This window comes from Phoca vitulina, unplaced genomic scaffold (genome assembly GCF_004348235.1).
Source record: "Phoca vitulina isolate PV1807 unplaced genomic scaffold, GSC_HSeal_1.0 scaffold58, whole genome shotgun sequence".
Taxonomy (NCBI): Eukaryota; Metazoa; Chordata; class Mammalia; order Carnivora; family Phocidae; genus Phoca; species Phoca vitulina.
Genome location: NW_022589761.1, coordinates 6930095 through 6954538, shown reverse-complemented (window position 1 = coordinate 6954538; position 24444 = coordinate 6930095). Strand labels below are relative to the sequence as shown.

At 38.5% G+C, this 24444-nt stretch overlaps 1 protein-coding gene across 1 annotated transcript in view; it reads right to left on the bottom strand.

Annotated features, from left to right (window-relative positions):
- Positions 1–24444, bottom strand: part of LOC116623212 (zinc finger protein 808-like) — a 100935-nt gene that overhangs the window by 5952 nt on the left and 70539 nt on the right. Inside the window, exons 10-14 of the mRNA XM_032390152.1 lie at positions 15600–15637; positions 10841–10927; positions 8767–8845; positions 7449–7575; positions 6243–6341 (exon numbers count right to left, since the gene is read on the bottom strand). Of these exons, the coding sequence (XP_032246043.1) occupies positions 6243–6341; positions 7449–7575; positions 8767–8845; positions 10841–10927; positions 15600–15637 (430 nt within the window). The remainder of the gene's footprint in view (positions 1–6242; positions 6342–7448; positions 7576–8766; positions 8846–10840; positions 10928–15599; positions 15638–24444) is intronic.

The window sequence follows — 24444 nt, the reverse complement described above, 5'->3', positions numbered from 1 at the left end:
TATGCACTCTATATTCCATCCCAGCAACAGGTTGCTCTTCTTTGTCCCAATTTTGGAATATTTATAAATTTTCTCATTTGTTATTCTGTTAGTTTCTTACCCCTAAGCTTCCCTAGTGGCAGAAACAATCTGTAAAGTCCATTTACCATTAAATAACAAACCCCAAATACACAATGGATGTTACTCATTTATTCCCGTAATTACATAATCACTAATGAATATGTACATCTGTTTCTAAACTTTTAAAATGTACTACAATAGGGGCGCCTGGCTGGCTCAGTCAGTGGAGCATGTGACTCTTAGAGTTGTGAGTTTGAGCCCCATGTTGGGAGTAGTGTTTACCTAAAAAAAAAAAAAAAAAAAATGTACTACAATGTTTTACTTTTCTCCACTAGAGTTTATACTATTACTTATCAGTGCTACATTTACTCAAATTTTTGTTCCTTCATACCTCCTCCAGGTGTTCCTTCCCATTTTATATAGCTAAAGCAAGGTTTGTACTTCCCAGAAAACTACCTCAAGTATCTTTCAATAATCCTAACATTGAAAGGCTTATGAAATCCTAAGCAAAAAGGCATGGGCAGATATTGAGTATAGCAGAATGACTGTCAAATATGGAATGGTACTTGGGATCACCTGAGTGCAAAAGAGTAAAAATAAAGGCTATGTTGGATATAGGCTCGAAACTAATGATCCAAAGATAATGGGGGACTTGCATGAGAAAATCTAGAAGTTGAATGAAATAAGCAAAGATATGGGGACAAGTGGGTAGGAGAGATAAGAAAGGTTTTTTTCTATGACTACAGTACAAATGTATAAAACTGCTGAAATGACTCAAAAGTCTCATCACTATGAAACATGAAGAGACTTTGAAACTATTCTAAACTCTTGATTATGGTGGTTACATAACTTTTTCATTTTTCAAAATTCATAAAACTAGGTACTAAAAAGAGTGAATTTTAATGTACATAAATTATATTTTATTAATTAACTAGACTTATAAAGTATTTTAAAAATGTAAACACAAAAAAAAGATGTCAATTCCCACTAATTTGCAAAAATAATGCACTCTTAGGGAATATGTGGAAAATCTCCACCGTCTGCTCAATTTTGTTGTCAACCTAAAACTGCTCTAAAAATGAAGTCTATTAAGAGAGGGGTCCTGGAGCGCCTGGGTGGCTCAGTTGTTAAGCGTCTGCCTTCGGCTCAGGTCATGATCCCAGGGTCCTAGGATCGAGCCCCACATCGGGCTCCCTGCTCGGCGGGAGGCCTGCTTCTCCCTCTCCCACTCCCCCTGCCTGTGTTGCCTTTCTCACTATCTCTCTGTCAAATAAATAGATAAAATCTTTAAAAATATATATATTTTTTCAAACAAAACCTAAGAGAATTCATTGCCAAGCGGCATAATAAAAGAAATATTCAAGGATGTTCTTCAGGTACAGAGAAAATGATTCCAGATAGAAGCATGGCAGTGCAGAAAAAAATGAGGAGCACTGTCTAAGAGGTAAACATGTAGGTAAATCTAAATAAATATTGAGGTGCCTGGGTGGCTCAGTCTGTTAAGTGTCTACCTTTGGCTCGGGTCATGATCCTGGGGTCCTGGGATCGAGCCCTGCATCAGGCTCCCGGCTCAGCAGGGAGCCTGCTTCTCCCTCTCCCTCTGCTGCTCCCCTTGCTTGTGCTCTCTCTCTCTCAAATAAATAAATAAAACTAAATAAATAAAATGTTACTAATATCTTCACAATATTGGGAAAGATATAAAGGAATTAATTTAAGGTACAATGTAGTAAGTAAAGAATCCATGTTTTAATCTCTAGGGCAACTCTGAGAAGAAAACTAAAAGTATACGTAACTAATACACTCAAGAGGCAAAGCTAAAATCGAAATTATTTCATTAATCCAGAAAAGGCAGGAGAGGAAGAAAAGGAAGAAAGAATAAGTTGAACAAATGGAAAAAATTAGGAAGATAGTAGATTTGCACCTGAATACATAAGAAAATTACTTAAATGTAGATGGATAAAATAACATCAATTAAAGGACAAAGATACTTCTTATCCATATTGGAGGAAGGACGCTGTGTGAGGAGTCCAATCCGGGTAAAGAGGGCATCCACCGATCGGGGCAGCCTCAGGCAGGTTGTTGAAATCCAAGTAAGGTGAGGAAAGTATCCAGACAGAGGAGCAGACCAACATGTACTGGGCACATCTAACCATGAATCTAACTCTACCTCCCATCACTACCATTCCAATCAAAACCACTATAATCTTCAACCGGGACAAAAGAAATAACCTCCTAACTGGTCTTCCTTCTTCCCATCTTGCCCCTATTCAATCTGTTCTCCATAGAGTGATAATTATAAGACAAATCAGCTTATGTAATTCCCCTGCTCAAAAGTTTCCAATGGCTTTTTTCACATTTAAAAGTCACATGCCTTACCTCTGAATAATCCTCATCATTCTGGCCTTTTTGCTGTTCCTCAAACATACAAAACTTACATCTCCTGATCCAAGGCCTTTGCATGTGCTGTTCTATCAGGACTGCTCTGGCTTTAGATATTCCTATAACTTGAGCTCTTTTTTCATGTCTCCACTCAAATATCACCTCCTTAAAAAGCCCTAACCACCCTAACACAAATGTGTCTACACCTGCCAATTTCTATTCCCTTGCTCTTCTCACTTAATAATAATTGTCACCACCTAATATTATTTATTCATTTACTTGTTTACTTCATGTCCTTACTCCTATTAAAATGTAAACATGACTGCTGGAACCTACCACTCTTGTTCACAATTGTTCCACCGGGGACTAGCACAGTTCATGGTTCCGACCAGATACTCAATGAACGAATATATTTGTAGGCAACAAAAGACATATAAACTAATAAACAGAAGCCAGAAAGAAACTGGATCCTATATAGATAGATATTGCTATGGACTGAATTGTGTCCCGCCCCAAATTATACATTGAAGCCCTGACCACCCACCCTGACTATATTTGGAAATAGTGTTTTTAGAAGACAATTAAGGTTAAATGAAGTCATAAAGCTTCTAATCCAATAGGACTGGTGGCCTTATAAGAGGTCTCTCTCCCTCTCTCCTCCTCCTCTTCTCTCTCTGCCATGTGAGGACAATGTGAGAAGGGAAGATCTGCCAGAAAGGAAGAGAGCCCTCATCAGAGCCCCCAAATGCTAATCTCAGACTTCCAACCTCCAGAACAATGGGAAACAAATTTCTGTTGTTTAAGTCACCCAATCTATGGTATTTTGTTATGGCAGCTCAAGCTAACACAGATTTATATATAAATGAATTATAGTCATTGACAATAAAAAGGAGTAGCCCCTCTCTTTGTTCAAATTTTTTACCCATCATCCCTAATGGGACATTTTTGCTTCCTTTTTATTTTGAAAAAACTGTAGATTCCTATGAGGTTGCAGAGAAATATACAGGAAAGTCTGATGCAACCTTCACCCACCCTCTCTCAATGTTAACATCTTACATAACCATAGTATAATATTCAAACCAAGAAATTCTCCTAGTTTCCCTCTAAAAGCTTTATATTTAGCTTTCATTTATTTTAAAGTTTATTTTCTTATTATTTTTAGTAATCTCTACACCCCACAACCCCAAGATCAAGAGTTGCATGCTCCTCTGACTGAACCAGTCAGGCATCCCTAGCTTTCATGTTTTTTATATAAAATTTATATTGAATTTTAAAAATTTTTATTTTTCAAGTTTAGCTTTTATATTTGGCTTTTTGTATTTTTTATGTTTAGTTTTTATATTTAGGTCTAAAATACATCTTAATTTGGGGAGGAGGTAGGGGGTCAGGATTTTTTTCCCAGTTATCCAGCACCATTTGTTGAAAAAACTTTCCCTTCCCCATTGGAATGTTTTGGTGCCTTTGTCAAAAAATAAATGATCTTTTAAGTGTGAGTTCTACCTCTAAGGTCTTTGTTCTGTTCTGTCTGTTTATCCTTATCCAATACTCAATGTCTTGATTACTGTAGTTTTATTTAAGATTTATCAATTTGAGAGAGACAGAGAGATAATGTCAGCGGGGGACGGAGGGAGAGAATCTCAAGCAGACTCCCCACTGAGTCTGGAGCCTGATGCAGGGCTCGCCCTCATAACCTGAGCTGAAGCCAAGAGTTGGACACTCAACATACTGAGCCACACAGGCGCCCATTGATCACTGTAGTTTTTTTTTTTTTTTTTAAGCTTTTATTTATTTATTTGACAGAGAGAGAGCACAAGCAGGGGAGCTGCAGGCAGAGGGAGAGGGAGAAGCAGACTCCCCACAGAGCAGGGGGAGCCTGATGTGGGGCTCAATCCCAGGACCCCGGGATCATGACCTGAGCCAAAGGCTTAACCAACTGAGCCACCCAGGTGCCCCTGATTACTGTAGTTTTATAATGAATCTTGAAGTATCTTGAAGTCATGTAGTCTAAGTCCTATAATATATTCTTCCTTTTCCAAGATTATCTTAGAAATGCTAAGACCATTGTTTTTCCGTATCAATTTTGGAATCAGCTTGTTAAAACTATAAAATTGACATTTTAACAATACTGAGTCTTCCCATCCCCAAACAGTCTCTTTACACTTATTTAGGTCTTTAATTTCTCTTAGCAATGTTCTATGATTTTTTGTGTGGAGGTCTTGCATGTTTTGTTAAATTTATTCCTTAGTATTTTTGGTTTTTGACACTAATGTAAATTAACTTAATTTGCTTTTAATCTTCTTAATTAACTTAATTTACTTTACTTTAAATTCCTTATTTTTTTCACTTCTAGTATATGAAAACACAATTGATTTTTATATATTAACTTTGTATCCTGTGATCTTATTGTGATCTTCATTTATTACTTTGAGTAGTTGCTGTTTTGATTCGTTAGGATTTTCCATCTACATAATCATGCCATCTCCAAACAGAGTTTAACTTCTTCCTTTTTGATTTTATGTCTCTTATTTTCCTTGCCATATTGCAATGCTAGGACCTTCAATACAATGTTAAATAGATACGGGAAAAGTGGGTACGTTTGCCTTGTTCCCAATCTTAGAGGGGAAATTCTTCAATCAAGTATGATGAAGTTTATGATGTAGTGTTTTTCTTTAAGCAGTATTTTTTGAGGAAGTTCTCTTCAATTTCTGGTTTCCTGAAAATTTTCATCATGAATGGATGCTGAATTTTGTCATATGCGATTTCTGTATCTATGGACACAATCACATGGTTTCTCTCATTCCTGTTAATACGGTGAATGACATGGATTAATTTTTTTCACACTAATTAATTTTTGAATGTTAAGCCAAGCTTGCATTCCTGGGATAAACCCTACTTGATCATCATTTTTATTGCTGGACTTAATTTACTAATATTTTCTCAAGGATTTTACATCTATGTACATGAAGGATAATGAGCCTGTAATTTTTTTTCCCTGTAGTAATTCGTCAGGACATAGTATACGAGTTACACTATTTTCGGAAAATGATTTGGGAGCTGTTCTTTCCTTTTCTGAAGGAAATTGTGTAACACTGCTGCTAGTTCTTCCTTAAATATTTAATAGAATTCACCAATGAAGCCATCTGAACCTGGTGTTTTCTTTGTGGAAAGATTTCTGATAATGAATTCAATTATTTTGATAGATATAAGATTACTCATTTTTTTTTTATCTTGTATCAGTCCTGGTAATTATGTTTTTCAAGGAGTTTTTCCATTTCATTTAAGATGTCCAATTTATTGGCATAAGATTACTTATAGTATTCTCTCACTATTCTTTTAATGCCTACAGGGTGTTAAGTGATAACCCAGTTACTCTTTCATTCCTAGTATTAGCAATTGTTGTTGTCTTTTTTCTTTTTTCTCGGTGAGTCAAGCTAGTGTTTACCAACTTTGTTGATCTTTTCAAGGAATCAACTTTTGGCTTTATTAATTTTCTCTACTTTTTCTATCTTGTTGATTTCAGTTCTTATGTTTATTTGTCATCTTTTTTTCTTCTACTGAGAACAGCTCCTCTCTTTGAAGTAGGAGAAAAATATGAGAAATGAGAAAAAGAGAGTTGTAATCAAGATCAATATGAAGTTCCTTTGGTGTCCAGGTTTAAAAGATTTTAATTTGCTTCCCAGGTCTCAGGCCTTTCCTCCGCAGGCCATGGGCTTCTGAAGAGAGATTTCCAACATCTCAAGGCTAACAGGCTTGGCTAATTATCTGCAGTAATTAATTCCCCATCCTGCTCAGCCCTCACTCACCAGAGTAGTGTCTTCTGGTCCCTTCCCTCACGACCATCCAGGGCTCTTTCCCTTCATCCAATAAGGTAATCACATCTGGTTTAGAAATGGAAGGTTCTGCTTAAAAGATAATGTGACATGAAATTGTAAGTCCAAAAGTCAGGTTCAAATCTGGTTAAGTTCGTGATTAACTACAGATCAAAATGGTACTTTATAAAGCCTAAGAGCAAAGAAATGCAAGGGAGTTGAAGAGCACTCATATTAGGGTAACTTTAGGAGCACAAGGAACAGATGGTTAAGAACAGGCCTTAATATAATTTAAACTCATACTAGCGCTGTTGAGAGGCAGTCTTGTGTAGTGGTTGAGAACACAGAGTCTGGATCCAGACTGCCTGAGTTTAAATCCTGCCTTTGTTGCTGTGTTACCTCAGCCAATTATTAACCTTCTATGCCTAAGTTTTCTCATCTGAAATGAGGATAATCATTGTATATTTCTGATTGAGTTGTGAGAATTAATTAATAACGCATAATGCTCAGGATAGTATCTAAGTACAAATATATGAAGTTATATATACACAAACACACATAGACACACACACCTATGTGTGTGTATTGGCTATTTTTATTGTTATCAATTTGCTGACAGGAGAGTGTACTTCTTCTGATCCTTTCTAGGATTATTTATTCAATATTAAATGCAAAGTTCTTAGTTTTTAAATTTCAACCACAGAGCAGGTAGAACTGAATATGTCTGTTATAGGAAACAGAATGTGTTTACTTGAGTTTTAAACGAACTTTGTGGATCCATTTCATACTTTTTAAGTTCTATAGGCTCCCCTGATTTTTAGAGAGACTCAAAACCCCTGTGTTTAGGTACTCTCCTTGCAGGTGGATTAGAAAGGAGTGTTAAGGATTTGTATCAATTCTGGGCTCAAATATAATGTAAAATCTGATTTCTTGGACAATGCTTCTGTTGTAAGCAACCCAAATTCAAGCCCAGCCCTTGGATACCAATGAAACAAGTAAATTACAGAGCCTGAAGAAAAATCTGAAGGGCATAGCCGGATGAAAGTGATGAAGTATTAAATGGAGGAGCCTATTTCCAACCTAACAAAGCTAAAACCATTCCTTTGGAACAGAGAGAAAAAAATTTATCTAGTTTCTCAAAACATTTTCCTAAAATTGACAGTAGAGAAAGTCAACAGAATTTGGGATAAATAGCCTTACCTAGTGAGATGAAATTGCTATAATTCTCCCACATCACATCCCTATATAAGTCCCTCTGAGCTGAGTCCAGGAATTCCCATTCTTCCTGTGAGAAGTCTATGGCCACGTCCCTGAATGTCACTGAACCCTGAAAAAATAAGACTCATGTATTACCTGTGAAAATAAATGAAATATTTTTTAAATGAAAAGGGAGGAGATCGAGAACTGCAATGCAGAGAAGGGTTCACATAACAAGCAAATGGGGTAGGGCTTATGTGTCGGGGACGGTAAGAAAATCAATATCACTGAAGGAGAGTTCTACATGTCTTGAACAATCCTGTGGCTGCAGGTAAGATTAACTTTTTACCCCAAAACATCTGGAAATGAATAAAATAAGCAAAAAAAAAGTCCCAATTAAATGAAACCCTAAACACAAGACTTCTACAAGCTCTGTGTCTCCACAACAAATTCATGGGAAACGTCTTCCCCCTTCTTTTCCCTTTAATGATCGTGAAAAAATATTGATAAAAACTTCTCCCAAATGTACTACAATATCTCTTCTAAGAAAATAGACTCAAGGTCATCATAAAGTCAGATTTTCTTACAAACATTTTCCCTATAAGGACCACTTCTTTAGTCAACTTTAAAGAAATTGCTACATGGTAGTCCACGTTTTGAATATATCAGATTCAGTCTTTTTCTTTTCGATTTAGATATTTTAATTCAGTTCAATTTCAAAAATCTTCCTCAGCTCTCACAGCCTACATTATCTATTACTTATGCGTCTGGATGACCTTCTTAGTCTTTATCATCCGTCATCCCTCACTGAACACCCTTCCTCATTCCTGAGTTAGAGGATACTGAACCATGATGACGTCACTCTGGACCAGTGGTTTTCAATAAGGAGTGATTTCACTCCCCAGAAGACATCTGGCCATGTCTGGAGACAATTCCGGTTGTCACCACTAGGGGGGAAGGGGTGTGTTACAGGCATCTAATTGGTAAAGGCCAGGGATACCGTTAGATATCCAGCAATGCAGTGGACAAGCCCCCACAATGAAAGATTCTCTGGCTCAAAATATTAATAGTCCCAAGGTTGAGAAACCTTGCTCTAAACCCGTACATCCCATAAAATTACACAATGGACTTTGCTCCTGGTATTCTTCTCTCAGGGTTTGCAGGAGATGATTCTTGATCTCTCTTTGCAGTTCTGTTCTGATTACCTCCTAATCACCCCACTGGTGAGGGAGAGATCCCCTGCCCTAAATATTATGAGGTGGCTCAATGCCTGACACTGGACAGATGAGATTGACAGCATTTATTAGACATGTATACTCACAGCCCAGGGGAGGAGAACACCACACGTCATGCAGGGCCACACAGGGGTTGCACTCAGGAATGGAGTGAACAAGCAGGGTCTGTGGGAGGCAGGCTTTGTAGTAAAAAGAGGGTAAGGTGTCCCTGATTCCCGCAGGAGGACGTGACTGGTTTGTTTGAGTAATTCTGTGGGCCGGCAGGGAGGTAGAACCCTTTAGAGTGAGGACCAGGAGGGGTTTAGGTCATCTGCCTGATAGGAAAGCTAGCCAGGTGGGAGTCTTTTCTGCTGGGTGGAGAACTTATTTGGCAAAAGCAGGGAAACTCATGATTGGGCCTTTGGAGCCCTGTTAAGATATCAAGTCAGCATATGAAATTTTAGGCCTTACAATATAAGGCCCCAATTACATCCCTAACGAATCCACCCCATCCCAAAAGCCTTACATACATACCATAAGATCTCAACACATACAGAGACTGAGACCAGCCAACACTAAATCTCATCTTATGTACTTGGAAAACTCACATCTGTGAAGAAGTCTGGAGTTTTCCCTCTAGGCAGTCAAACAGGACCAAATTCTCTCTTTCATCAAACCACCAATCTTCAAGGAAAGTTTTCAAAACAAGGATCTCCCACTTAATATCAATAACCCATTCCTGAATATCAGACATTCTAACACTACATTATTAGACAGGTACCTATTTTCCCATCATTTTAAAGCAAAGAACTCCACTGCATTATACATCAATTCCAAGCTTCCAAATAGCCTCACAGCTCCCTCCAGCATAGAATTACATGGGTTAGTTATTGCACACATATCTTTAGCTTTAGTATTTTCATTGTCTCTTTTATTGAATTCACTTTTCTCACTTGCTTTGTGTCTTTCCCCACAATTTCTTCAATACTTCCCCAACTTTTTGGAAACTCATTTTATACTACACGAGAACTACATTTTAAGTGCACTATGAAAATGCACTTCAACAAGAACCTAACACTCAGTTATGACTCACACTCAGTATGATGCTCTAATACCCCCATTCTCACCAGCAGCACCAGATACACACATCTCTTTAATGATATTTGCATGCATCTCAAAACATGTGCAGATGGTTCTGAGAGTCTAGCAATTATATGTGAAATATAACAAGACTCTCTTGCACATCATTTTTTGTTAAAAAAGGTTGTACTGAACCATACAATTTCACTTATTTAAAGTTCTAAAAATACGCAAAATTCAATTATAATGTTAGAAGTCAGGATAGTGGGGGCGCCTGGGTGGCTTAGTCGGTTAAGCAGCTGCTTTCGGCTCAGGTCATGATCCTGGCGTCCTGTGGGATCGAGCCCTGCATTGGGCTTCCCTGCTCAGCAAGGAGTCTGCTTCTCCCTCCTTTCCTTCCCCCACTCATGAGCTCTCTCTCTCTCTAATAAATAAAATAAAATCTTAAAAAAAAAAAGAAGTCAGGATAGTGGTTATATCTGGGCTGGGTGGGCAAGGAGTGACTGAAAGGGGGGCATCTGAGGTACTAGCAATATTCTCTTTCTTGACCTGAGTGCTGATAGCACAGATATGCTCAATTTATGAAAATTCATTCAGCTACACACTTAGGACTTGTGCACTTTTCTCTATTTACATGTCAATAAAAAGCTCAAAAACTTTGAAAAGATGTCAAATTGTGTACTGGGGACACAAATTTTTCCTACATAAAAACCAGACTAAAAATCACTGTATTCAGAGAAATATACTTTCTCTGAAGTTTAAATCTTAAAATCAAAAGCTGTTCTATTGGAAAATGTTAACAAGGGGACATTCTACAGAGAATGCCTACATTTTTCTCAAGGCATTTCACTTTTGCTCCCTCATGGCTCTTGACAGAAGATTTTGGAGCTAGGAGATGGTCCACATTAGTGCAGAAGAGGGAAGGGCACGTAGAAAGGACACTGGGTTATTTGTCCCCAACCTTCACAAGACTAAAAGTAACTAAAGCAAGTTCTTGGGCAGAGTTCTGTTAAATAAGAAGTTTCAGGATAAGGAATGAGTATGTACACATGACCTAGAGATCAACAATATTTCAAAAAGGAGAAAAGAACATCAACTTACATGGGCCATGGTTTCAAAATGCAAGAACTGGTCAGTCCTTTGCAAGATTTCTCTTTTGGAGAACTGCAGAGCCCTGATAAGCCAGATCTGGAAGAAAAAAAAGAGGCCATGAAATCAAATGTAACTCGGAGATCCCAAAATGACTTATGTTAATGAGATTTTTTCTTTTCCCTTCCTACTTCCTAACTATTCTCCACCACTATAGCCACCCTGATCCCATACTCACAACGACTAGAGGAGACTATAAGAAGTCTGAAGAAATCCAAGCCCTGAGAAGATCCAGCTGAACAATGATGGGTTTGGTATAGAAGCCTGAGTATTTCGGAGGAGGATTCCCCATCTGGCAATGTAGATCTGGTCCTGATGTTGGACTCCTCCTCCCTCCAGTACTTTTCAGGGCTGAGAAAGGGCATACCACCCATATACAGCCTCTTGAGCCCCCAGGATCCTGCCTGAACTTCCTAAATACAAAGCCTGAAAACCACACAGACTGAGCCTGGCAGCTGCTGCCACTGGCCTTTCCCCAGCCCAAACAACTCACTACCCTGTTTCCCAATCAGGACCTCTCACACCGTGACATCCTTTGCACCACCCCCTCTCATACTATGACCACTGCACTTAGTCAACAACATTCATGGAGAACTGTTACGTGATGGGTGCTTTATGTACATCACCCCATGACCCTCAGCACTGCTCTACTATGTATTTCTTCTCATCTCTCAGTGGATCAGGAAACCAACGCTCAGGGGTGAAATCATTTGCCCAAATTCACAGTGATTAAGTGGCAAAGCTTTGTTCTGAGTTCACATTTCTCTAACTAAAAAGTCATCTTTGGTTTTTGCCTCTGAAGACTAGATTTCTACTTCACTGAGAGGAACCTGAGCAAGGGCAATTCACTAAAAAAAAAAAGAAATAACCTTTCAAAAGATACTAAGCATCACTACTAATTAACGAGATGTGTGTAAAACACACACACAAAAATTATACTCTTACAGTGACAGGGCTGGGAGGTCTAAAAGACTGATGATGTCCCAGATTAGCAAGGTCACGAGGAAATGGGCACTGTGTTGGACCAAATTTAGAACTATGTGAAGCAGCATTTAAACGTTATAACCCTGTAAACCCTATGAACCAGTTCCCAGAACTCCACTTCTAAGACTAAAGAAACTATTTGCACATGTATATAAAGATATTGGCAGAGGTATGCTGACAGGTATGGTTTACAATGAATAAAAGCTGAAAAGAATCTAACTGGGGAAATGATTAAATAGTAGTGCATCTATATCACTGAAAACCAGGCACATACTAAAAAGTGATGATGTTGCCCTAATTTTGATGAAATGGGTGAAGCCAGTGTGTTTAAAAAAAAAAAATCCCATGGGGCACCTGGGTGGCTTAGTTGGTTAAGCGTCGGACCCTTGATCTTAGCTCAGGTCCTGATCTCAGGGTCGTGAGTTTGAACCCCTAGTAAAAAAAAAAATTAAATCAATCAATCAATCAATCCCAACATGTGTGGCATTAAATTCTTGTGACAGAAAAAAAATCACATATATGCCTAGAAGGACCTGTTAAAATGTTTACAGGAACAGCCAGCAACACTCACCACCATATTAAACACAGTGTGAACCTAACATACACAACTATGCCAAATAAGGCAAAAATTTCCCCATTTCAAGGTTTTCTTTAAGTCTTCTGTTGAACTGAGAAAAAAGCCCAGGATACTCTAAGAATAGCTGTTCTTTTTTCCTGAGTGACTTTTCTTTCTTTTTCTTTTCTCTCTCTCTTTTTTTTAAGATTTTATTTATTTATTTGACAGAGAGAGAGACAGTGAGAGAGGGAACACAAGCAGGGGGAGTGGGAGAGGGAGAAGCAGGCTCCCCGTTGAGCAGGGAGCCCGATGCGGGGCTCGATCCCAGGACCCTGGGATCATGACCTGAGCCGAAGGCAGATGCTTAACTGACTGAGCCACCCAGGTGCCCCAAGTGACTTTCAGAATACAAATCTCAGCTCTGCTAGTTATTAACTGTGATCTTGGACATGTTACTTAACTTTTCAGCCTTAGCCACCTCCCATAAAAAAAGGTGGTAATTATAGATTCTATCTCAAAAGGTTGTTATGAGGATTAAATAAGACATCACATATAATAAAGCACTTCAAGTAGCAAATAAACATTAAATAAAAGTCAGTTATATCGGGCGCCTGGGTGGCTCAGATGGTTAAGCGTCTGCCTTCGGCTCAGATCATGATCTCAGAATCCTGGGATGGAGTCCCGCATCGGGCTCCCTGCTCAGCGGGGAGCCTGCTTCTCCCTCTGCCTCTCTCTCTGTCTGTCTCTTACGAATAAATAAATAAAATCTTAAAAAAAAAAGTCAGTTATATCACTGAAGATGAAGAATATTACATACTTTTTCCCAGAATTATTAAAGAAAATTCTCTTCTGCTTTCCTTCTTCCATAAAAATTTGAGCTTCTCAGCCTTGCTCTCTTATAATTCTAGCTAATAAATTTCAAACTTCACATTGATAAGCAATTCCTCCTGATTAACAACAATTTACAAAAGGGGGTTCGTGGATGGATGAAGCCAATGTGGGGAAATCCTCACAATTTTTGGATCTGGGTGATGAGAAAAAAGATGAAATTACAACATAATAGTAACAATTAAATCTACTGAGCACTTATTATGTGTCAAGCATTATCTTAGGGCTTTATATATATTAATTCATCTATTCATAGCAATCCTATACAGCAGTTTCTATCGTTATCCTCTCACAGATGAAGGAACTATGGCACAGAGATGAAATAAATTACCCCAATTTCACCCAGCTCTAATGGGGTAGTTTTAGGACCAGAACACTGGTAATTTAGCTCCGTAACTAAACTGCCTCTCATAAGAACACATAAATAATATGGCCTGACCACTCATGCTGTCAAAAACTTCAACCCAGGGGCGCCTGGGTGGCTCAGTTGGTTAAGCGGCTGCTTTCGGCTCAGGTCATGATCCCAGGGTCCTGGGATCGAGCCCCACATCGGGCTCCCTGCTTTGCGGGAAGCCCACTTCTCCCTCTCCCTCTGCCTGCCTCTCTGCCTACTTGTTCTCTCTATCTCTCTGTCAAATAAATAAATAAAATCTTTAAAAAAAAAAAAAAAAAAAAAAAAACTTCAACCCATTTCTCAAATTTCTACTAACATCTTCCATTCCCTTCCCTTGTTAACACAGACCTCTCCATTAAAAACCCTGTCACATTTCAACTCCTTAAAAGCCTCAAAAGCAGAAAACCCTGTCACCAATCAAACTATCTCCTACCTTTGCCTGCTTCTGAATTCAGGGCAGTGGTGAAGATCAAAGACACCTAGCATATGATTCTAACTAAACTGTAATCCTCTCAACAAATCAAAGCCTAAAATAAAGCTCTGCAGTTGGCCTCCCCCATTCAGGAGGTTTATTTGCAAACCATTTAAATGATTAGAAAGAAACAGCTCACAGAAGGAATTAAATGATTGCCAAATGTTCATGTGAATACCCACTGGAGAGGAGGCAGGAGGTAACCTCATCACCCCTATCATTCACTGGGAAAAAAAGAGCAAAGCACCAGGTCTACGGATAGGATATTTCCCGAGTTAAAGCCTAACCAGCTAAAGACTACCTGGAACAAACCTGTATAGTCCAACAAAATCACATTTATTGACTCAAGAGAAGGAGGAAATTCTACAGGAAGGGTTGGAATGCAATGGAAGAGAAGAAAAGCTCTTTTGTAAAGGGTTGAGTTCCAACTGAAGGATTTTGAAGGATGTATGGGAAGCAGGGAACAATTCCGGAATGCTTGCGGTTTCTGAGATGAGGGATTAATTGGAGAGTAAGGGTTATCTTGAAGGGAGGGTAGTTTAGCAATTGGGTATCTCCAGTAATAAAATAAAAAATGGCAAAGCGAGTCTGGAGCATCACTGGTAAAACAGCTGTAATCTTTCAAAGAGGGAGTTGTTACAGCATTTCACAATTGCATGAAATAATACTTTCTATTAATTTTGCAGCTGGCTTTCCCTGTCTCTTCTCTCCCAGCGTGATTAAAGCAAGGGCTGCTTTTTTCTCTTTTCAGTCCGCACTGATTTTCACCATTCTTTTCCAGGAGATGCAAATGTTTCCATGTCCAGAAAAATAAAAGTTACATTTCGCGGAACAAAGAAGATATAGACATACAGATGCTTATCTCCTCCTTTCTTTCTCCTTCCTAAAGATCAGCAGGATTGGGGAAAAGAGACGGGAACCTTGAGGCACTGAGCCTTTCTTGGCACTCAGCCCCGCCTGGCTAACTCAGAGCACACCGCCGCTATCACACTTGCTCCCACCATCCACCACGCACATAACACGATGGAACTAAGAGGGAGTCCGGGGTAAAGCTCAGCCTTCCCGGTATCAGAGAAAGGCCGAGTACAAAGGCCAAGTCTGGAATCTGTCTCCGAAGTCATGGTAGTTTCCTTACGAGGGAGCTCTGATTAAGCTGTGGTTCTGAGACCTGCAGTTCTCAGGACTGCGTCTTTTTGTTGGGGGCCTTCACTCTGGGGTTCATACATCTAACTCGGAGCCATTCTGGGCCGAGGGATATGTGCAGCCCTTAAGCGGAAAGGGAAAGGACGCCTCAGGGCACCCGATGCCCAGTCAGCGTCACAAATTCCACAGTCAGTTCAACCCGGTTCACACAGAGGCCCGCGCCGCCCCCACGCCGCCCCCGCGCCCATTTCCTCAATGCACGCGACCAACTCACCTCTCCGAGCCGACACCAGCAAGAAAGCCGGAAGGAAACTAGGAGCAGAGGCCTGTGGGAAATGTAGTCTTCGGTAGGGAGGGCCCGGCCCCTCCCCCAAATTCCTGTGCGGAGTGCGCAAGCGCGGGTGCTAGCTGGAGCTGAGGAGATCTCTGGGAGGCCCTTGGGGTTTAAGGGTGGGCTACCAGGGGAGGGGCTTCAAGGCTGCCCCGGACTGAAGGAAACGCGTTTTGGGAGCTTGGCGTCGTGTTTGTTGCTGAAAAATCCCTGGTAGGTCTTAGAAAGAAGTCTTGACACCAGCAAAGACATAATATACGTACTAGGCGCACAGCAGGTGCTCCGTATATATGCCCAAGTAGAATGTGGATATACATCAAGTACTCAATAAAAATATCCCCAAACCATAGTAGAACGGGGAGCGGACGACACAGAAAGGTCGCTCGCGCTTGCTCGCTCTCCCTCCTTCCCTTCCTTCCTCTTCTCGGTTTTTTTTTTTTCTTTTTTTTCTCCTTCTTGCAGTTCTGAACAAATTGTTCTGTAAATTCTGTTAGGTTAAGGTGATCGATAAGTTTGCCCCACCCCACCCCGTTATAGGCCATTTCTCTTTCCTCAGTTTTAGTTACCAGCCCCTCAACTGCCATCCCCTCCTCGTTTGGTGAGGTCAATAGTAGCCTAATGCTGTGTTACAATGTGTACATCATTCACCTTACTTCCTTGCATTATTAGGCATTTTGTCATCTCACGTCACAGAAGAAGGGTGAGTCCGGCCCAATAAGTAAGATAGTTTGAGAAAGAGAACACATTCACATAAGTTTTGTTATATTATACAGCATATTGTTATAATTGTTCTATTTAATTATTATTTCTGTTAACCTCTTACTGTGCCTAATTTATAAATTAAATTTTATTATAGGCATGTATGTATGGAAAGAAAAACAATATGGGGTTCATCTACCCTTCCAGGCATCCCCTGAGGGTCTTGAAATGTGTCCTCTGAGGATAAGGGGGGACTAATGAATTGCCCTTCAGATGTCCTTTATCCTTACTGATTTTTTAAAATCTAGTAATTAGAGGTATGAGAGAAGTGTGTCTATTTCTGTTTTCCCTTTAGTTCCATCAGGTTTTGCTTCAAGTATTTTCAAGCTCTGTTAAGTACTTATGTTTTTGTCTTCCTGATGAAGAGGATTGAAAAGTGAACATTAGGAAGATATCTTCGGAAGTCTTTCTCAAGGGAGTAATCATTGAATTTGTCCTGTGCTGGGTTCATTAGGAAAGGAATAGGATAAGCCCACCAGGATTTATCCACCACTGCAGCATCCTCCCCATCTCAAATGTTTTGATACAGTAGTTAATTGATAGAAGAAGTTGTTCTCTCAAGAATATAAAACTTAAAAAAAGAATACAAAACTTTAGAAATTATTTAAAAATGTTGAGGCCAATCTTATTTTGCAAATAGAATATATATGAAGTAGGAGATACATGAAAACTACAATTCTGGATTTGTCTATTTCTCCCTTGAGTTGGTTCAGTTTTTGCTTCATGTATTTTGAAGCTCAATTATATAGTATATTCACATTTATGATTGTGTCTTCCCAGTGAATTGACCCTTCTATTATGAAACGTTTTTCTGTGTCTCGTCTTAATGTCTATTTTGTCTAGTATTAGTATAGTCAGTCTAGTTTTCTTATGCTTACTGCTTGGCTGGTATATCTTTTTCCATTTTTTTCCCTTGAATCTACCTGTGATTTTATATTTAAAATACGTTTCTGGTAGATCTCATGTAATTTTTTTAAAAAGATTTTTTATTTATTTATTTGACAGAGATAGCGGGAGAGGGAACACAAGCAAAGGGAGTGGGAGAGGGAGAAACAGGCCTCCCGCTGAGCAGGGAGCCTGATGCGGGGCTCCCCTGGGATCATGACCAAGAGCCAAAGGCAGATGCTTAACGACTGAGCCACCCAGGTGCCTCGATTTCATGTAATTTGGGTTTCACATTTTTTATCCAGTGTGACAAGTCTCTGGCTTTTCATTGAAATACTTAGTCCATTTATATTTATGTAATTAATAATTTGGTTGGATTTATATTTACTATTTGGTTGGTTTCTATTTGCCACATTTTTTAATTAACTATCCTTTTTTGGAGAATTGATCAATTTTTTCTGATATATTTGAATTTTTCTGTTGGCTCTTTACTATACCTTCCTGCATCTTGTTAGAGGTTGCTGTAGGAATTAAAATATGCATCCTTATTAAACATAGTTTACTTAGAATTAATATTGTACTACTCCATGTAAAATATAAGAACCTTGTAAACATTATCATTTCATTTACACTTCTTATTCTTTGTCCTACTGTTGTCATGATTTTTCCAGCTACATACATTATAAACCCCACTACACAGTGTTGCATTATTTTGCTTTAAACAGTCATATATATTAATAACATTTAAAGAAGAAAACATACTTTATATTTATTTTATATTGACCATAACTGATGTTCTTCCTTCCTTCCTATTGGGACTGTATTTTCATCTAAAGTCAATTCTCTTCAACCTGAAGAATTTCCTTTACTATTTTCTAAACTGCAGTTCTGCTAGTTATAATCTAAATTTAAATTATCTGACTAAATTATCTGACTTTATTTCATCTTCATTTTATTTTTATTTTTATTTTTTTTAAAGATTTTATTTATTTATTTGAGAGAGAATGAGAGAGAGAGAGCACATGAGAGGGGGGAGAGTCAGAGGGAGAAGCAGACTCCCTGCCGAGCAGGGAGCCCGATGCGGGACTCGATCCCGGGACTCCAGGATCATGACCTGAGCCGAAGGCAGTCGCCCAACCAACTGAGCCACCCAGGCGCCCTTTCATCTTCATTTTAAAAGCATATTTTCTGGGCGCTTGGGTGGCTCAGTTGGTTGGGCGACTGCCTTCGGCTCAGGTCATGATCCTGGAGTCCCGGGATCGAGTCCCGCATCGGGCTCCCTGCTCGGCAGGGAGTCTGCTTCTCCCTCTGACTCTCCCCCCTCTCATGTGCATTCTCTCTCTCAAATAAATAAATAAAATCTTTAAAAAAAAAAAAAGCATATTTTCTCTGGAAATAGAATTCTAAGTTGACATACTTTTCCTTAGCGCTTTATAGATATTATTCCATGGTCTTTTGGCTACCACTATTTCTAATTAAGTCAGCATTATTCATATTTTTGTTCCCCAATATTTTATGTATTGTTTTTCTCTATCTGATTATAAGATTTTCTATTTGTTGAATTTTGGTAGTTTTGGTCATAGTTTTTGTCCTACCACATTCTGTTAATCCTCTCATTCTAGAACTTTAGTTATAAGTCTTATTCCATAAGTACCTCTGTTTAGTTTTTTCAGTCTTTTTCCTTTTTGTACTTCAGATTGGATCATTATTGATCTATCATGGTGATTACTGACTGTTTCTTCCGATGCCTCCCATCTGTTCTTATGCGCATTCAGTGAAATTTTCATCTCAGTTTTTTCAGTTGTAAAACTTCCATTTTCTTTTTTTCTTTTAAGATTTATTTATTTATTTAAGAGAGAGAGCGCGCAAACGGGAGGAGGGGCAGAGGGAGATGGATAAGCAGACTCCTCACTGACTGGGGAGCCCACACAGGGCATTATCCCAGGACCCTGAGATCATGACCTGAGCTGAAACCAAGAGCCAGCGGCTTAACCGACTGAGCCACCCAGGTGCCCCATAAAGCTTCCATTTTCAGTTCTATTTTATACATTCTGTTTTTCTGCGGAGGTTCCTATTGTTGACGCAAAATGAACAAACCTTTTAGAATCTCTAAGAAAGAGAGTTTTATTTGAGCCCAAGTTAGGACAGCTGCCCAGGAAACATGCTCTTCACAGGAAAGAAAGTGCTCCAGAGAAAGAACAGTTTTTACAGGAATATATAGTTTTTTACATCTTGTAAAAGCTCAAAAGATTATAATTAGCATATAGGCAGGAATCACAAATTTTAATGTCAAGGAATGCAGGGATTAGGAGCATTGATCAATAAATATCTCAAGGAGAAGATGGTTCTCCTTTAGGCTACTCATTCACAAAGCAGATGTACAATGCAGACATGGCTGACCATAAATCAGACTTTTGGTTTGAACAAAGTTTATATATAGTCATGCTGACTTAGAAGGAAATCTTAAATGGCTTCCTTTGTGTATCAGGCCTCTAGAGAGTTTGTCTCTCATCATTGTCCATTTATTCGTTATCAAAGGAAATTCTTCAGGTTGAAGAGAATTGACTTTAGATGAAAATACAGTCCGAACAGGAAGGAAGGAAGAACATCAGTTATGGTCAATATAAAATGTCCATATTTTCCATTAAGTTAATAAACATATTTATACTACCTTCTAATTCCGGTATCTGGGTAATCCCAAGTTCTATTTCTATTGATTGCTTTTTTTCCTGCTTATGGATCACATTTTCCAGCTTTTTTGAATGCCTAGTCATTTTTTTTTTTTTTTTTTTTAAGATTTTATTTATTTGCGAGAGAGAGAATGAGAGACAGAGAGCGTGAGAGGGAGGAGGGTCAGAGGGAGAAGCAGACTCCCTGCTGAGCAGGGAGCCTGATGTGGGACTCGATCCAGGGACTCCAGGATCATGACCTGAGCTGAAGGCAGTCGCTTAACCAACTGAGCCACCCAGGCGCCCCTGAATGCCTAGTCATTTTTTATTGTGTACTGTACATCATGGATACTATGTTGTTGAGAGTTTGGATTTTGTTATCTTACTTTCAAGAATATTGATTTTTTTATAGCAGCCAGTTAATTTTCTGGCAAATCAGTTTGATCCTTTCAAGGCCTACTTTGAAGCTTCTGGTAGATTTAGAGTGGCCTTTGCTTTAGGTCTAACTTAGCCCTACACTTAAAATGTGTACTTTCTAGGGTATTAGCAAACTACCAGGGTTTTCAGAAGTGTTTATCCACTCTACGTGTTTTGAATTTCCTGTTTCCCAGTACTGTGTAACTTCAAGAATCACCGTTCAGCTCACAGCTCTCCAGCAGTTGTTCTCTGCTAGGTTATGTGGAGTCTCCCTGCACATGCACAACTTAGTATTAAAATTTTAAGAAAATTCCTATGCACAGTTCTGGGACTCTTCTTTGCAGAGAACTATTCTCTTGATCCTACCCCGTAAATTCCAGCCACCTGAGCCTTCCCAAACGGTTTTATAATATAACTTGAAATCTGGAATTGTGATGCCTCCAGATACGCTTTCCTTTTCAAGATTGATTTGGCTATTTGGGTTCTTTTGTGGTTCCATACAAATTTTAGGATTGTTTGTTCTAGCTCTGTGAAAAATGCTGTTGGTATTTTGGTAGGGATTGCACTAACTGTGTAGATTGTTCTTCCAATCTATGAACATGGAATGTCTTTCCATTTCCTTCTGTCATCTTCAATTTCTTTCATCAGTATTTTATAGTTTTCAGAGTACAGGTCTTTCACCTCTTTGGTTAGGTTTATTCCTAGGTATCTTACTATTTTTGGTGTAATTTTAAATGTTTTTTTTTTTTTAATTTCTCTTTCTGCTTCTTCATTGGTGTATGAAATGCAACAGATTTCTGTAGATTCATTTTTTTATTCTGCCACATTACTGAATTCATTGATCAGTTCTAGCAGTTTTTGGGTAGAGTCTTTTGGGTTTTCTTTATATAGTATCACATCATCTGCAAATACTGAAAGTTGTACTTCTTCCTTACTGACTTGGATACCTTTTTTGTTGTTGTTGTTGTCTAGATTGCTGTGGCTAGGACTTACAGTACTATGTTGAATAAAAGTGGTGAGAGTGGACAACCTTATCTTGTTCCTGACCTTAGTTAGGGGAAAGGCTCTCAGTTTTTCCCATTGAAGTTGATGTTAGCTGTGGGTTTCTCATATATGGCCTTTATTATGTTGAGGTATGTTCCTTTTAAACCTACTTTGTTGAGTGTTTTTTAAATGAATGAATGTTGTACTCTGTCACATGCTTTTTCTGCATCTATTCAAATAAACATATGATTCTTACCCTTCCTCTTATTGGTGTGATGTATCATGTTGATTCATTTGTAAATATTGAACCCCTTGCAACCCAGGAATAAATCCCACTTGATCATGGTGAACGATTTTTTTAATGTATTGTTGTATTTGGTTTGCTAGTATTTTGTTGATGATTTTTACATCTATGTTCTTCAAAGATACTGGCCGATAGTTCTCTTTTTTTATGGTGTCTTTATCTGGTTTTGGTATCAGGGTAGTGCTGGCCTTATAAAATGAATTTGGAAGTTTTCCTTCCTTTTCTAGTTTTTGGAATATTTTGAGAAAAATAGGTATTAACTCTTCTTTAAATGTTTGGTAGAATTTGCCTGTGAAGCCATCTGGTCCTGGACTTTTGTTTGTTGGGAGTTTTTTGATTACTGATTCAGTTTCATTGCTGGTAATCAGTCTGTTCAAATTTTCTATTTCTTCTTGCTTCAGTTTTGGTAGGTTATATGTTTCTAGGAATTTATCCGTTTCTTCTAGGTTGTCCAATTTGTTGGCATATAGTTTTTAATAATATTCTGGTTTTTATAATTTTTTAAAAGATTTTATTTATTTATTTGACAGAGAGAGAGAGCACAAGTAAGGGGAGTGGCAGGCAGAGGGAGAAGCAGGCTCCCCACTGAGCAAGGAGCCCGATGCGGGGCTCCATCCCAGGACCCTGGGATCATGACCCAAGCTGAAGGCAGACGCTCAACTGACTGAGCCACCCAGGCGCCCCAGTTTTTCATAATATTCTATTATAATTATTTGTATTTCTGTGGTGTTGGTTATTTCTACTCTCTCATCTGTAATTTTATTTATTTGGGTCCTTTCTTTTTTTTCCTTGCTAAGTCTGGCTAGAGGTTTATCAATTTTATTGGTATTTTCAAAGAACCAGCTCTTGGCTTCATTGATCTGTTCTGTTGTGTTTTTAGTTTCTGTATCATTTATTCCTGCTCTACTCTTTATTATTTCCTTCCTTCTGCTCCTTTTAGGTTTTGTTTGTTACTCTTTTTCTAGCTCCTTTAGGTGTAGAGTTGGTTATTTGAGATTTTTCTTGCTTCTTGAGGTAGGCCTTAATTGCAATAAACTTTCCTCTTAGAAACTGCCTTTGCTGCATCCCAAAGGTTTTGAACCATTGTGTTTTTATTTTCATTTGTTTCCATGTACTTTTTTTATTTCTTTTATATCCTGATTAACCCATCAATTGTTCAGTAGCATGTTATTTGACCTTCATGTATTTGTGGTCTCTCCAGGTTTTTTCTTGTGGTTGACTTCTAGTTTCATAACATTGTGGTCAGAAAAGATGCATGGTATGATTTTGATCCTTTTGAATTGTTTGAGGTTTGTTTTTTGGCCTAATATGTGATCTATTTTGGAGAATGTTCCATGTACACTTGAAAAGAATGTGTATTCTGCTGTTTTAGGATAGAATGTTCTGAATATATCTGTTAAATCTATCTGGTCCAGTGTGTCACTCTAAGCCATTGTTAACTTGTTGACTTTCTGCATAGATGATCTGTCCATTGATATAAGTGGGGTGTTAAAGTCCCCTACTATTATTGTATTTATTATCAATTAGTTCCTTTATGTTTGTTATTAACTGTTTTTTGTTTGAGTGCTCCCATGTTGGGTGCATAAATATTTACAATTGTTATATCTTCTTGTTGGATTTCCTCTTTATTATTATACAGTGTTCTTTCTCTTGTTACAGTCTTTGTTTTAAAGTGTATTTTGTTGGGCCGCCTGGGTGGCTCAGTTGGTTAAGTAAGCATCTGCCTTCGGTTCAGGTCATGATCCCAGAGTCCTGGGATCAAGCCCTGCGTGGGGGCTCCCTGCTTAGCAGGGAGCCTGCTTCTCCCTCTCCCTCTGCTGTTCCCCCTTCTTGTGCTCTCTCATTTGCAATCTCTCTCTCAAATAAATAAATAAAATCTCTTTTTAAAAAGTGTATTTTGTCCATTATAAGTATTACCACTCCAGATTCCTTTTGACATCCATTTGCATAATAAATATTTTCCCATCCCCTCACTTTCAATCTGCAGGTGTCTTTAGGTCTAAAATGAATCTCTTGCAGGCAGCATATGGATGGGTCTTTATTTTTTTTTTATCCATTTTGTCACCCTATGTCTTTTGACTGGAATATTTAGTCCATTTACATTCCTAGTAATTACTGATAGAAATGTATTTATTGCCATTTTATTACTTGTTTTGTGGTTGTTTCTGAAGGTTTTTCTCTGATCCTTTCTTGTCTTTCTTTTGTGGTTTGCTGGGGGGTTTTTTTGTGGCTACCATTAGGTTTGTATATAACATCTTCTACATATAGCAGTCTATATTAAGTTGATGGTCATTTAAGTTTGAAGCCATTCTTTACTCCTCTTCTCTGCATGTTTTAGGTATATGATGTCATATTTTACATCTTTTTGTTTTGTGAGTTCCTTGCCTGATTTTTCACAGAAATACTCATTTTTACTGCTTTTGTGTTTCCTACCTTCATACTGTCATTTTTGGTTTCTCCTTTCCACTGAAAGAGTCTTTTAATATTTCTTGCAGGGCTGGTTTAGTGGTCATGAATTCTTTTAGTTTTGCTTGTCTGGGAAACTCTTGATCTCTCCTTCTCTTCTGAATGATAGCCTTTGTGGACAGAGTATTCTTGGCTGCAGATTTTTCCCATTCAGCACTTTGAATATATCATGCCACTCCTTTCTGGCTTGGGAAATCTGCTGATAGCCTTATGGGATTTCCTTTGTATGTAACTGTCTTCTTCTGTCTTGCTACTTTTATTTATTTTTTAAAAAGATTTTATTTATTTATTTGAGGGAGTGTCC